This window comes from Populus alba, chromosome 6, assembly GCF_005239225.2.
Source record: "Populus alba chromosome 6, ASM523922v2, whole genome shotgun sequence".
Taxonomy (NCBI): domain Eukaryota; kingdom Viridiplantae; phylum Streptophyta; class Magnoliopsida; order Malpighiales; family Salicaceae; genus Populus; species Populus alba.
In genome coordinates this window covers 7,607,105-7,622,660 of record NC_133289.1, presented here as the reverse complement: position 1 = coordinate 7,622,660, position 15,556 = coordinate 7,607,105, and the positions used below count along the sequence as shown (strand labels likewise).

The window sequence follows — 15,556 nt, the reverse complement described above, 5'->3', positions numbered from 1 at the left end:
GGAGACTTATATAGTCGTTAACTTCAAAGCCGGTAGGATTAGTCAAGATACACGCAAGCTAACCCGAACACTTATGTTAATAAAAAAAAAATACATCTCTTTTTTCTCTTCTCCCATCCAAATTCTTTCCATCCTTTTAAACACTATCACCTTATTTGAAATCAAATTATATGCTACTACTGATTAATATAATTTTAATGTTTATTTTTTATTCTTAGATATAAAAGGATGTATATACACAACCTTTATTTCTCATTATCGGAGTTAAATAAGATATGATACAAAAACCAACACCAATCAAATTTGATTTTCACATTATAGATGTACTATTAGATGTTTCTTTTTCACTTTCTATATGGGTTGGGGAAAGGGATATATTTTTTTTTATTATTAACGTGATGTTTAAGCCAGTTTTCACATATCTCAACTAGTTCTATGAACTTTAAAGTTAATAACCATATAAACTTTTAATGACTTATTATATTAGCAATCATAGGGCTCGAACTTGAAATTACACAGGAAACAAACCCTTTAATCTCAAAATCTTACTATTAAATCACTTACTAGATGGTTAAGATAACCGGGATATTAAATCGGTCGGTGAAGGTCCCTCTTAGATTCTGCTTCTTGTTCATTTGCTTCTCGTGAAAGAGATTTACTAATGGTATTTATATGTTATTTATGTTGATAGGAATGCTTTGAGGGGCCGGCCGGCCTGAACCAAACCCCTAACCAGAACAATAATGTCACCACATAGCGCACGGAAAACACTTACACATACAATCTGAAGCTTCGCCAGAAAACAAATGCTTCGAGATGGCAGCTTTTCATGGTTAAAACGAAGAAAAAATAATATAGAAGTGAATTTTAGTCACAAAAGGATAAATTATATTTCTTTATCCTTGGAAGTTTGAAATTTTGAGCATTTTGTTAACGGGTAGGAATTCAAAAAAAAATTAGAATACGAAGAGGGTACTTCAGGGTAACTTTTTGTGTTTAGATTTTGGCCAAATTTTGGGGTTGTATGGAGCTGCTTCTATTTCGTGATTTTTAAAATTATTTTTTAAAAAGTTTTAAATTATTTTAATATATTAATATTAAAAATAATTTTTAAAAATTAAAAAAATTAATTATTACTAAACTCCACCCAAATTCATCCTTCTAGCATTATTATTATTAAAATAATAATAAATAAATAACCTTTACCCATCCTAAGACTAAATTGCTTCAGGAATAGTCCAATGACTTGACTAAATTAAGGATAGTCCAAATAAGTAGGTACTCATTATTGTATGTGTCAAACATCATTCTTTTCATTAACTTGTAGGTTAAATTAACTTCTTCTTTTTAATGTAAAAAAAATAATTGTTAATATGTTTTTATTTCTTAAATTAAACTATATAAAAATTAATTTGATATAAACAGGTTGACTTAATAAATTAAAAAAAATAATAAAAATACAATTTTGATTTAAAAAAATTAGACGAACATCTTTTTTAAAATATTAAAATAAAAACATATTAGCTCGACTTGAATCATCTTAAACTAACCTGTCAAATCCTTTATTTAGGTTATGAAATCATGTTAACTCTACAAAAAACAAATAAAAAAAATATTAAACTCAACTCTTAATCAATCATGTATGTTGAATGATGAAATTGAAAACAAAAATTAACTAAAAATATAAGTTGATTCAATTCAATTTAACTTGTCAAACATGAATCATCAACCAGAATAACCTAATAGAAACAAAATCAAAACAATGACATTTAGATCTCCGAACTAGCATAAGGAATGGACTTGACTAAATTAAGGATAATATGATAAGATAGGTACTCATAATTATGATTGCATGTGTGTGTAGTTATCATTATTATCCACGCTATGTTGTAGGTTAGATAAAATTTTTAATGTAAAAAAAAATCTAATAATGTTAATGTGTTTTTTAGAAAAACAAATTAAACTATATGAGAATTGATCTTATATGAACTGATTGGCTTGATAGATTCAAAGACAACCCAACAATCGATAAAAATGCAATTTGATTTAAAAAAATTAAGATGATATCCTTTTTAAAATATTAAAACGATAAAATATTAGATCGACTTAAATCAACTCGAAGTTAATCTTACCAAATCCGTTAAAGACTATGATAACCCTATAGAAAACAAATAAAAAACTATTAAATCCATTTCTCAATCAATCCAGTGTTGAAGGATGATATTGAAAACAAAACATAACTAAAAAAATAAGTTGAGTCACCATGTACATGGGTTATAAAACTAGAATAACTCTATAGAAATGAAATAAAATAAAAATATGAAACTTAATTCACAATCAATCCAATGTTAAAGGGTGAAATTAAAAAAAAAAAAACAATGACATAAAAAAACTATACGAAGTCAATCGATTAAATCTGTGACCCAGGTTATGAGACCGAAATAACCTCATAGAATGCAAACAGAAAAACATTATGAAGCCTAATTTTCAATTAACCTAATATTGAAAAATAAAATTAAGAAAAAATCCAACTAAGAAAAGGACAAAAAGAACTCGAGTCAACTAGACTAACCCAAGACCCGAGTTATAAAACCTTGATAACCACATAAAAAGTAAATAAAAAAACCAATCCCATTCAATTCAATTTTGAAGGATTAAATTGAGAAAATAAATAAATAGTGACAAAAAATGATCTGAGTCAACTTGAATTAATCTACCAAACCCGAGTCAAAAGACTGGGATAACTCCATAGAAAGTGATTCGGAAAACATTTTAGAGTTTGATTCCCAATCAATCTAATATTGAATGATAAAATTGAAAAAAAATTAAAAAAAATAACATGAGTCAACACGGCTAACCCATAAAATTGATGACTCATATTATGAGATTAGAATAATTTCATTGAAAACAAATCAAAATAAATTATGAAGCTCTATATCTAATAAACTCAATATTAAAGGATGAAATTGAAAAATAAATATTGAAAAATTTTAGGACCAAAGTAACAAAAAAAAAAAGGCTTGGCTTTTCACTGTTTATTACTACAATAAAACACCAAACCCTTTCAATATATATTAACTAGTTATTCACCCTCGCTTCACCATGGGTTGGATAATTGTTTTTAGTAAAAATATAAACATGCAAGCTTTCAGTTTTTTTTTTTAAAATATTATAATTATAAATAAAAAAGCCTATGCATGCATTTAATTAAATACATTAAGAATCATTTGTGTCAATAAATGCAATAAACAGGGTGTTAACGCGTCTATTCAACTTGTATCGTTGTAGGTTGAATTTTTTTTTTTAACACAAAAAAATTAATGTGTAGGTGCTAATTAGTATATTTTCTAACATTGAGTAAAAAAATATAACTGTGAATAAAAAATTTAATACTTACATATAATAAAATATAATAAAAATTATATACGTTAATAAAAATATGTAAAATCTCAAGGTTAGTTTTTAACATAGCAAAACAATGGAGGGATGTTACAATTGCAAAAATATGCAAAAACAAATTCGGGCTAAAAAAAAGCTACTCCGCAGCTATATGTTTTAAGACCTTTAACTGGCCTCTCCTGAATGATAAAATCACGAATTAATTGCTTAGAACCTCCCCATGATATCCACAAACCACTTCATGATTCAAAAATATAGTAAATGAAACAGGTGCACACAAAAGTTCACAGGCATAAGACATTGAGGAAGAAATAACCAGCCACTTGCATGTTTAATTTTAGAAAACTTGGCTAACAAATCTTCAGGAAGAGACCAATCCAAAAATGTTAAAGTTTTCCTTAACCCTTGCCTCATTAGTGCTCTTAGGTAACACATTGTGGCCCATTTAAAGTCCCCACCTAAGAGCTACTTGTGCTGGAGATTTTCCTAATTTCTCCGCAATCATATTAAGAATTGAATTCTTTAGAGCTTGAGTCTTGATGGTTCCCGAACCTGGGGAACTTAGAGGTGAATACCCCTAAAGAAAAGAAAAGAAAAGAGAAAAAAGAATCCATAATAATTGTTTTTATTTGCATTCAACTAAGAGAAGATCTACTTCTATTTCTTACTCACAGAACTTGGATTGATAAAAAATTCATGAAGCTTTGGCTACTGCCACACATGGTTACATTCCACTTGATTAACAGTTGGAGGTACATGAGCCACTCCTAGCAAATCCCAATTTTTTTTTATTTGAAATTACCAACTCCAATAGCACGAGCCTTGCCAGAATCATGAAGTGACCCGGCCGCTCTTTATGCTTCCAGTAGTGCCCGTTTGGCATTGAGGTGCAACTTGTTTTTGGGGAAAATTAAAAAAAAAAAAATTTACTAAAATTGAGTGCGGTTTGTACTTTTTAGATCGTTTTGATGTGCTGATATCAAAAATAATTTTTAAAAAATAAAAAAAAAATTATTGGCATGCTTTTCGGCACGAAAAGCTATTTGAAAAGCAACCGCTACCACACTTCCAAACACCCTAGCTCTTGGAAGAACCCTTCTTCATGTTGACAGGCCAATGGACCTTTAGACATTTCACCACATTTTAGTGACAAAATTAATTGCACATTTGTTTTTAAATTTTTTATTTCAAAAACATAAAAGAAATGCTGGTATGAATATTGATTATAATAACATACTAGATACATATCTACATAGTCAAGTTGCAAGTCCTGCAAAGTTGTCTCTAATGCCTTTGGTGCATCGATCTTCCTGTGCATGATCATTTCTCCTGTAGATCATCGAACATGCTCTTACAAACTGGACAGATTGACTTGCTTAAGGATGTTATGTTTTGAAGGGCATATGAAGAAAAAGGATAATTAAATCCCTTAACATATACCAAAGTTTCGGAGTGATCCACAATTTTTCACGCCTTCCTACCTCGTTGTCAAATAGCTTCTTCCATGCACAACCAATCTATAGAAAACCAGCAATCAATTCCAGACATCAACACGTGATCTTTTTATTTACCAAAAAAAAAAAAGGAAAAAAAATGAATGGCCTTTTTTAAATTTTCTTATAAAAACTGAAGCACAACTTATGGAAAGAAAACTATGCGGTAGACAGAATCGTAACCTCTTTCTCATTGCAGTAAAATCAAGTGCAATCAATGAGCCTGTATTAAACACATACCAAAACCTCAATCACTAATATTTTAGAAGGGAAAATGGGGAATCATGTCCGATTTAGAATCCAAAATAATCCTTAATGGATCATGCATTCTAGCAAAATAAAATAAGAGATATAATTTTTTTTTCTTATTAAATTATTAAGGATAAAAATAAAATACCTTAATAACAGTAGTGATTATTAGTATATATGCCGTGTAGCTAATTGATTGGTTTTATGTGGCATTGACTATGGTAGTGTTTGGGAATCCGACCCAGCGTTGTTTGATGAAAATTAAAAAAATTTCTTTTTTGCTTAAAATTATTTTTTAATGTTTTTGGATAGTTTTGATGTACTAATGTCAAAATAAATTTTTAAAAATAAAAAAATATATTATCTTGATACATTTTCGAGCGAAAAGCACTCCGAACAATAACCGTTATCACAATACTAAACACTACATTTGTTCATTTAAATACATTTAATTTATTAATAAAAACTTATTTATCTCTAATATTTATCAAATATTTGATTAATGAATTTAGAGTAAAAATAATGTCATTGAGACAAAAATGCTGTCAAGGCTGATATATATATATATATATATATATATATATATATATATATTATTTCATTTATGAAAAAAAAAAACAATTGCTCTCATAAGTTGAGATATAAAAGATACCTATAACTAATATGTAAGTGCTTGTCAAATGACATGTATATATACTGAACTGACTTGCATGAGAATACCATATGAGGAGATCACTTATGTTTATAAAAAGGCTTACATAATAGTTGTGTAAATGATCTTTAGACTTGAAATCACTAAATTATCTTATATATAGAATGTTATGCTTTGATTCTACTCCATGTTATCATAATTAAGGGTTAAAAATAAAAAGATATTAGATATAACAAAAACTATATGAAAGTATTTGAGTACTCGAGAGAAAATTCATCAACTTAAGTGAATTAGAAAAAAAAATTTTATATGTTCTCAAATAGTATTGATTATAAATCCTTGTGTAAGATGTAATGAGATTTAGATTTTTTTAAAATAATTAATGACTATGGTATTGAGATCAAATATGATTTAATAGAGTAAATACACTCCATGCTATAATGTCTAAATCGAGACATTGTTGATGAAATGATAATAATTACATTATGAAATTAATTACTAAAAAATTAAATCAAATCACTTATAACTTTCATAATAGTTTTGTGAAGAGAGTTCAGACGTTTTTATAATGTATTGTAATGGGGTTTTCTAATCATATTGTCCTGGATATAATAGGATTCTAGGTTTGTGAATGTTAGGTTTCTTGAACATTTTGGTTCTAACATGAGCTTTTCCTTTTTATCTTAGGTTTGTGAATGTTAGGTTTCTTTAACATTTTGGTTCTAACATGAGCTCTCTCTCTCTCTCTTTTTTTTATATATATACATGTAGATGAATTTTAAAATTTCCAAGTTATTTTATCATCTTTCTCATAAATAAATTAGTAGATATTCTCTCTCAACCAAATAATTATAATTAAATAATTAATAACTCCATGTACTCTAATTTAACTTTTCAACCAATACAAAGAGCATAAAAAAGTAAGAACTTCTTACTAGAAAAAGATTGTTAATTGTATTAAATAATTAAATACAAGCAAAGATTTATTATAAAAGATCATTTTCTTAATTAATTTACAATTTGAAAACTATGATATTTTCATGGATATAACTCTTTACAATTTTCTTTACATTTTTCTTTTGAATTCTAACTCATAATTGATTAGAAAATATGAATCTCTCCTTCTCCATCTTCCGCTACCATTTACTTTATTTCTTAAATTTTTGTTTGAATTCATCCTTTTTTTTTTTTTTTTCTCATTTTATCATCCAAGATTTAATGTGAAAAATTAAAATTGATTGGTGATTTTTCTCACTGTTTCCCTATTTAGTAAAGAAAAAGGCGATCCTTTTTCTCTGTGTTTGATAATTCTAATCTCGATTTCAGTTTATATCATATTTAATCATCACTATTTTATTTTTTTAAAATGAATTTGTGAGGACCTTAATAACTAAAATCGAAGATGCACATTACACTGCAAGAGTAACACCTAGGGGATCAAGTCCTAACCCGTGTCAATATGAATAGCGTGAAGAACGTTTCCAAGAAGTGGGGGTGTCTCGCATGGCGTCATAAAAAGTCCATGACGCAACGTCACATCCTTATCTCCTGGGCTTGTTCATCTATACGTAGTAGATTTTAATGGAATCTTAAGACATCGTGTCGATGGGAACCGAAATTACGACAGATGTTTGTTTAAAAACTTTTTTTTTTTTCTTTTTTAAGAAAAATTTTATCTACACAATTACGGGTCGGGTGGGTTGATGATAGAAAACGCGGTGGTTATTATTTTTTAAAATAGTTTATATTTAAAAATAAATTAAAATAATATATATTTTTAAAAATTTATTTTTAACTTGTGTCTCTATCAAAGATAAAATAAAAAATATAAAAAAAATTAATTTTAAATAAAAAAATTAAATTTAGCAAACTATTCAATTTGAAATGAGTGCTTTTTTTCTACACGAACTGAGAAAGGGACACGGCATCCATTGTAGGACGGTGTCCTTTTTGAACAGCTTCGAGTGGTGAGCCCATTCCTCAACTATCCGTAATTAGAGTTAAACCAGTCCAACTGAACATGAGATTCTGATTGTGATTGAAAACTATAAACCAGTCTCTTCAACCAGATTGATAATCTAGTCTCTCAAATCTGTGACTGATTTGATGAGAGTGACATTGAAACCTAGGGTTTTGCTTGAAGGGTTCTCTGAATAAGAGAAGGGCCCTTTGGTTATTGAGAGAGAGAGAGAGAGTGAGTGGAAAATGAAGGAGATAATAGGAGGGCCGGGGACAGTGAGTGGGTTATTACTGAGAATAGGACAATTCGTTTTTGCTGCAGCTTCAATTTCAGTCATGACCTCTGCCATTGGCTTCTCTACCTACACTTCTTTCTGGTACCTATTTTTTCAACCTTTCCTTTTTATGTTTTATTTCTTTTTGCCTCTTCTTCTTTTCTTTTCTATTTACTTGTTATTTATTCGACAGTGATTAGATTACTTATTTTTATGATGTTTCATTATGTATGCAAGGAATTAGAATGCCCCTTTTTTGCCCTTTTCGAACATTATTGTTATTTGTAATTTGTTGAGTTTTAGTAATTTACATGAGATTTAGACTAGTGCAGATTGGGAAGCTTGCGTCTTGAAAGCTTTATGTGGGACTTGGAACATTTGTAGTTTGTTTTTCTCTGTAGATGCATGAATACCTCTTCGAAGCAGCTACTGTCAATCTGTCATTGAATTTTTGAGTTAATAATTGTAGATGATGTGTCGACCAATTGGCATGAATAAGCTTTAAATACTGATACTGGATAAGTGTTTGTGTGTAATGTCTCTTGCAATGTTGAAAATGAGCTTCTGTTGTTTGATCGTTGTTCTTGCTTCTTTATTTGTAAGTCAATGTCCATTTCCTTTTCCTTTTCCTTTTCCTTTTTCCTTCCTGTAGATTTAGCAGTTATTTTGCCTTCTATCCTTATAATGTTATTAGGTTAGTGGGGCTAATTGAAGTAAGAGCATGTTGACTGCTTGCCCGCTCCTCATGTACATGTATCTATGATATGTTCACATGCACTTTTATTTTTATTCACTATTGAATTCATCTCTCAAGCATTTGTCATTCATCTCTTTTGATGGTTATGTGGTTCTCTGGCTCAGCTATTTGATTGCATCAATGGGGCTTCAACTTTTGTGGAGCTTTGGACTTGCATGTCTTGACATTTATGCTTTGAGGAGAAAGAAAGACCTCCAAAATCCTGTCTTAGTGAGCCTCTTCGTTGTAGGTGATTGGGTACTGCTCTTGTCCTTTAGACTACTGCTCAGTCCTGATTAATTCTCTCTTTTACTGGAAAATTGTCTAGTTGATTTAAGCCAAAGCTTGTGCATGAATATATATTGCCAGTAATGTTAAGGCACCGATTGGACCTTACCAATTTCATGCATCAGCTATTATTTTGTTCCACTTGATTTTCTATTTATTCCTTTCTTGAGTAAATGGTTTTAATTAAGACAGGCATGTTTGGCATGTTGGCAGTGTGGTAGCGGTTGCTTTTCAAATAACTTTTCGTGCCGAAATGCATGCCAATGATGTTTTTTCATTTTTTAAAAATCATTTTTGATATCAGCACATCAAAATGATCTAAAAAGTACAAACCGCATTAAATTTTAGCAAAAAAAAAAAAAATTTCAAATTTGGTGGGAACGCGGTTTGCACTGCGTTCCCAAACGCATAGAGAGGGGCTTGAAGATTTGCTGTCCAAGCACAGACATAGCTAGGCTATTGCTATTTATTTTGTTTAGGAGCATGGTAAGGTGGTTCCCTCATGAACTGGTTTCTAATTTTAACAAGGCTGTACTCATCACAAAAGACTACAAAAGGATCTAGTAAAGGACTTATGTATGCCATTCAGCTTAAATGTTTTTGAATGGTAAAGCAAGAAGTCCTTGATCATAAATCTCTATTCAATCATCTAGTAGCCATATCAAAAAGAAATTGAAGCAACATTCCCCCCCTGTTATTTCCACCGTTGCACATGGCTTAGGAATGACCACATTGAATACTAGTACAATGTGCTTTCAACTTTTGAATGGTGTTCAATGTCTCGGGCAGCTTCGACATTTAATGATCTTGTGAGAGATGCTTTTGAAGATCTCCATAAGTAAATTTAAGCAAATAAAATTGAATGTGGAAAATTCTTGGAGCCAAGGAGGCATTATGAGGGTCTAAATGTTAATAGAATATTCTTGAAGCTGAATTGTGTGTGACTAGGATCATCCTTAGCAAAAAGGTGATTCTACAAATTCAGGCGTGGACATAAAAAGTGCCTGAGACTTCCCTCCTGCCTTGGAATTGTTCTAGGTTCCTATCCGGTCTTTCCTTAGAGAGAATTGTGCAAATGTTGTTTTGACCAGTTTTGAAAACTAGCTAGGCAGGTCTTTTTTTTTCACCAGCTTTGAGTCTTGCTCACCCCTCACCCAATATAGACCAGCTTGCAACTGTTAACTTGAGGACTTTGCGTTGAAAATAATGCCGCCAGTGTACATCTAGAAAGCGAGTTTGGATACTGAATGACATAACTGGAACTTATGTTGGCAGCTTACCTCATTTATGATGTGAACTTGGGTAATAGTTGGAATGACAAATAATAGCTTGAACTTGCAGGTAACAGCTATGCTATCACTTGCAGCTGCATGCTCATCAGCAGGTGTTGTTGTTCTTTATGCTAGGGACATGAACTTTTGCAAGATCCATCCAGAACTTCCATGTAGCAGGTATGAGATTTCCATACTCTTGGCGTTCATCACCTGGCTTCAAGTCAGTATATCATCTCATGTGATGTTCTGGATCCTAGCCTCGGTGTAGTAGTTGATATGTGTCTGTTTCCAAGAGTTGCAGAGTACACAAATGGTAATATTCTCTGCTTCACATGTAAATTTTTATCCCACTCTAACATGCCTTAATTTTGGACAATTTTCGGGATTCCCCTGTTTGTTTGCTATTTGTTATGAGTTTTCCTTAGGCAAATGAATGTTTTGGTTAATGATCATGTGTTCATATAAGCTCTCCATGTCCTCACTTGCTTCCAAAACTTGACCTAAAGTTTGAGCGAACTATAACATATAACATTTAGAGTTTGGAAATGCCGTTCTCATAACTAACCGGTAATTAGTAGGAAAAATCAGCCTGGTCTGATGTTCATTTCCTTTTATTTATGGAAATTTCATATTTGGTCAGATAAACGTAAATGCAAAAGAATTATCATGAAAGAAGGATCACACATACTCGGAAAGAATGCTCTTTTTTTCTTTGAGTTAGGCCAATTCTCATTGTTACTAGCATACAAGAGCGAAATGAAATTGTTGGAAAAAAAATTCTCAAAAAGCAGTGCTGTGAAGTACGGATGAACTGTGGATGAAGAAGGACCCCTGCCTGCCACAAAGCACTGGCTGTCTGTTATAGGTAACTGACGGACAATAGGCTGTCGACGTAGTTAAGGGCAGATTCTATAAATTAAGGACTGTTCATGAGGGACAAAGCAATGCTACGTTTCTCTTATTCATCAGTGTCCTGTTTGTAATCTTTGTTTCAGAAGTATATTTGCTTTAGATCATGGCCAAGGCCTCTTGTAATGGACTTTTTAATGAGATTTGCCCTTTTAAGTTCCTTTGATGAATGCTTTTCTTCGCTCAAAAAACAAAAAGAAAAAGGAAAGGGCGATCAAGTTCATGGAGATGCATGGATATTCATTTCAACCCATTAAAATACAGTCGGCGTCTATAAGAGGCCCGGCAGAGTTGAGTCAGCCCTGTTTCCCTCTTTCTAATCTATCACTGGCCTCTCCAAGTTGCTGGAAATAATTTGTATAGGTTTATCTTTCTCAGCCCTGATGGGTGCGTACATCTAATAGGTTTACCTCTCTCTCTCAAACCAGATCAAAACAAACAGAAGATTTGATCATGGCTGTCGCTGAGCATAAATGTAATCAGTTTCCTTGATCCCTCATTGGTAATGGGGCATGGATATTCCCATTTTCATCAATAAATTAATAGTCCTAAACGGCTTAAAAAATAAAAACAATGGACACCGGATCATTACCTGATGAGAAGAAATGGGGACCTAGTTCATCCAATCATACGAAAGGGATTCGCAACAATGATATTGGCATCCAGTTCGTCCACCAATCAAACGGTTTGGATCCACATGAATTCTTGATTTTTTTATTAACAGCTTATAACTAGATTGAGTTTAAACAAGTCAAGTTAAGAGTGTATTTAGTAGTTTTTTTTTTTTTTGACTCGAAACAGTTTTTTTAAAATAAAAAATAGTATAAGGTAGAATTCCTTCATCAAAAGTTTTTTAAAAATAAATTTGAAGTTATTAATACTTCTAATTAAAGTAATTTTTTTATTCAATTTTACAATCAACATTTGATTATACAACAAAGAACTATAGAGCTCAGAAGTGCAACTCTTTTTATTATAACAGTAACCAAAACACTACCTAAAAACCGTACAAACAAGCAGTACATTTAAAATGACAGCAACAGTAAGAGAAACATGTTATTGCTTGAGGTCGAGGTCATCAGGATTTGCCTGGGGTCATAGTTTGAGGTCACCGTGCCAGTGAAATTAATGAAAAAAAGAAAAAGAAAACTCCAAGCTTGATAAGCAGTCTAGTTTTACTACATTGTAAACGCAAAAATGCTTCGATTTTGTTATAGCAAACATCTGATACAAATTCATCACAAGAAAATCGCTCAGTGTTGAATACGATTAACCAAACAAAGGAAAATTAAATAAAGAGTAACAATGAGGGGGGGGGGATCAAGACAATTGTTTGAGTTTCTACAGTAACATTTTTCCTCATTCAGAGTGAGCAGTTTATCAGTTAGTAAGAATGGCTATGGACAAACAAGGAGAAAAACCTCAAAGCTCACATGACAATTTCTGGCTTCAAAATGCTAGACTTTATTTCCTTATGAGGCAGGACAACACCCCCATTACTGTAAACTTCATCGCCAACATGAACATCTTCTCCTAAGATTGTCATGTTCTCTATGCGAGCCCATCTCCCCACAGTGGAATGCCATCCAATGATACTACTAGAGATGCATGCATGCTTCTTGATACGCACTCCCCGCATCACAGTGCAGCGGGAAAGCCTAACTCCTGAGTCTATTATGCAACCTGGGCCGATTGCTACATCTGGTCCGATTAGACATCCTTCTCCAATTACTGCACTCTCATCAACCAAAACATTTCCAACAATGTTTGGTCCAGTCGCCAGTTTTGGAGAGGACATTTTCCGCAAAGAATCCAGGTATAGTCTCAGACCTGTAACGTAGTCTTTTGGCTGTCCAATGTCCATCCAGAACCCAGGCAGGACCATGGCAAAAAGTTTATTCTCTGCTGCAATCTTTGGGAAGACTTCTTTCTCTATTGAGGTGGGCCTCAGTTCAATCCGATCGAGAACAGAGGGGTTCAACAAGTAGATTCCAGCATTGATCTTGTTACCTACAAATATTTTTGGCTTCTCAACAAATTTCTCAACCTTCCCGCTAGTTTCTTCCAGCAGCACCACACCATACTTTGATGGTTCATCCACCTGTGACATGAAAAATTGGTTTAACATATAGGGAGCAGGCTTGGTGCCTGGGAAAAAGCAAAACAATAGATTCAACTCACCTTGGTTACCATAATGGAAGCCTCCCCTCCATGGCCTTTGTGAAATTCAATCATTTGTTTTAACGGATACTCACTTATAACATCACTGTTGAGGACAAAAAAGGGTGCACCGGAATCGTCAATGAGCTTATCTCTAGCTAGGGCTAAAGGACCTGCTGTGCCAAGTGGCTCAGTCTCTTGTGAGCAGGTGATCTTAATTGCAAGCTTTTTCTCGTATTCTTTCAAGAAATTCAGCATAACCTGAATTTAAAAGTACATAATTACAGGGCATCGTAAGAAAATCCAACTGCAATATTAATACATGAATATGATATGGAATTTCAGTGGAAAGGTGATCCTCTGAATTGTTGTTGTTACCTCTGGCTGGTAGTTAATTGCCAAGACCACTTCAGTGACTCCAATTGCTTTGAGAGCTTCAATCTGTTTATAAGAAATTCAATAATGCATCATACACGTAGCTGGCATGCGCTTCTTATCGGGTACAGAACAATTAAATAGAAAAACCATGGCCAGGGAAGTTGCTCAGTCTCAAAAAAATGAAATCCAAAACAGTAAATTCACTAATAAATAGTAGGTTAGCCAATGACAAGAAGCAATCTTGAAGTAACAATTTACTTTTTTTCTGTAAAGAAGAATCAAATTTCAATCAATACATACATGCATACTCATTAGTTATGTGGGGGTGGAAAGTCGGGATACAGAGCAGTAGATACTCCTATGTCCTATTTAAATAACCCTTAATATGAAATTTATCAAGTAATACCTGATGCAGTATCATGGGTTTGTTAGCAAAATCAACCAGCGGCTTCGGTACACTGAGGGTTAAAGGCCTCAAACGAGTCCCAAATCCTCCAACAAGAATGAGTGCCTTCATTTTGTTAAGCTCTCAACCTAGATCCTCTTCTCCTGGATTTTCAAAATAAAAAATTGGGATGAAATGGGATCATTTGATTGGTTCAAACCAACAAATATCACAAGAGGAAAGATTTGGATGGATTCGATCTCCAAAATAATCAGAGACAACAAGTTCCTTTATCAAAACCCAAATACGGTAAACATGCTTGATGTGGTTTAACAAAATAAAAAGGAAAAAAAGAAAAAAAGGGGACTATAGATTGATCTCAAAGCGACAGAAGTGAAGAAAACGTACTCTGTTGATTCGAACTTTAGACTTGGGAATGGTAGATTAATGGCTGGCTGGTGCTGTGATCGGCTATGATGGTTATGGAGACTAATCTATCTTGTACAAGAAAAGGGGTAATAGTGATGAGAGAAATTAGAAATCTTGAATGAGACGCTGTTTCTCAATCAAGGAACGGAATCGCGTTCGCATAGAGCAAGGCTTTTGACAGTCGCCGACTTGCTTCTCCTCTGTTTTATTATTTCTCTCGTCTCTTTAACTTAACGACAGAATTTTCAAAATATTATTTTTGTGCTAAGTTATTATTATTATTATTTTTAAAAAAGAAGGTATAAGAAACCTTGTTTTACACCCTTCATGATTTAGTTTTTTTGGAAGTGTACTAGTTATTATATTTAAAAGTACTTTTTATTTTAAAAAATATTTTAATAATTTTTTTTATTTTTTAAAAATTATTTTTGAGATCAGCACATCAATATAATTTGAAAATATAAAAAATATATTAATTTAAAAAAAAAAAAAATTAAATTTTTTAAAAATATTTTTCAAACATAAGGCGAAACGCACTCTAACCAAACAGAGAAAAATTAATATTGTGAGCTTCATCCTAACTCAACTAATCCTAGTTTTAGAGTTAAGAATAGAAAGGATAACTAAACTAATATTCTAAAATCTGATTCCAAACACAATATTGTTTATTGATTTAGGTTTGTTCCGATAGTTTTTTCTTTGTGTTAGTTAGCCTCCTCTTCGGTATGATTTTCTAATGCATCAATATATTTTTTTATATGTTTGCTTAAAAGTTAATTATTAAAAAAACTAAAAGTAAGGTAATAACTCAACGTATTAATTAGACTTGGTAGAATGTCAAGCCTATATAATACAAGTCTAACTTACTTTCAAGTCCAATATCCTTGAGTTTAACTGCGAGTCGAGTTGTATACATGAGTCTAATAAGATATTGGATCCAATTTTTTTTTGGTTTAACTATGTATTGAGC

General features: G+C 32.0%; 2 protein-coding genes across 4 annotated transcripts; one reads left to right on the top strand and one right to left on the bottom strand.

The window, feature by feature from the left end:
• The first annotated feature begins 7,684 nt into the window (after window positions 1–7,684).
• Window positions 7,685–11,394, top strand: LOC118048483 (CASP-like protein 5B2). 3 transcript variants are annotated; one of them, XM_035058176.2, is made up of 4 exons: window positions 7,685–8,129; window positions 8,889–9,021; window positions 10,393–10,502; window positions 10,966–11,394. In XM_035058176.2, the coding sequence occupies exons 1-4, from the start codon at window positions 7,999–8,001 to the stop codon at window positions 10,967–10,969; spliced, it is 378 nt and encodes a 125-aa protein (XP_034914067.1). In that variant the 5' UTR covers window positions 7,685–7,998; the 3' UTR covers window positions 10,970–11,394. The 3 variants fall into 3 exon arrangements, with proteins under 3 accessions (XP_034914067.1, XP_034914066.1, XP_034914065.1); XM_035058175.2 differs by having other exon boundaries at window positions 10,393–10,638; XM_035058174.2 differs by lacking the exon at window positions 10,966–11,394 and having other exon boundaries at window positions 10,393–10,790.
• A 1,078-nt stretch (window positions 11,395–12,472) lies between these two features.
• Window positions 12,473–14,826, bottom strand: LOC118048484 (mannose-1-phosphate guanylyltransferase 1). Its single transcript, XM_035058177.2, has 5 exons — window positions 14,566–14,826; window positions 14,179–14,321; window positions 13,773–13,835; window positions 13,416–13,655; window positions 12,473–13,335 (listed from the first exon to the last, which is right to left on the bottom strand). Exons 2-5 carry the CDS (start codon window positions 14,287–14,289, stop codon window positions 12,664–12,666), a joined length of 1,086 nt encoding a protein of 361 aa, XP_034914068.1. The 5' UTR covers window positions 14,290–14,321; window positions 14,566–14,826; the 3' UTR covers window positions 12,473–12,663.
• Window positions 14,827–15,556: the final 730 nt, after the last annotated feature.

What these genes read in the sequence shown, in the direction of transcription:
- LOC118048483 (XM_035058175.2), top strand. Translation starts at nt 7,999, where the DNA reads ATGAAGGAGATAATAGGAGGGCCGGGGACAGTGAGTGGGTTATTACTG. An exon ending in TCTACCTACACTTCTTTCTG is followed by an intron (nt 8,130 to 8,888) that starts GTACCTATTTTT and finishes TCTCTGGCTCAG; the next exon opens with CTATTTGATTGCATCAATGG. An exon ending in TCTTCGTTGTAGGTGATTGG is followed by an intron (nt 9,022 to 10,392) that starts GTACTGCTCTTG and finishes TTGAACTTGCAG; the next exon opens with GTAACAGCTATGCTATCACT.
- LOC118048484 (XM_035058177.2), bottom strand. Translation starts at nt 14,289, where the DNA reads ATGAAGGCACTCATTCTTGTTGGAGGATTTGGGACTCGTTTGAGGCCT. An exon ending in CAATTAACTACCAGCCAGAG is followed by an intron (nt 13,656 to 13,772) that starts GTAACAACAACA and finishes TTTTAAATTCAG; the next exon opens with GTTATGCTGAATTTCTTGAA. An exon ending in CTTCCATTATGGTAACCAAG is followed by an intron (nt 13,336 to 13,415) that starts GTGAGTTGAATC and finishes TTCATGTCACAG; the next exon opens with GTGGATGAACCATCAAAGTA.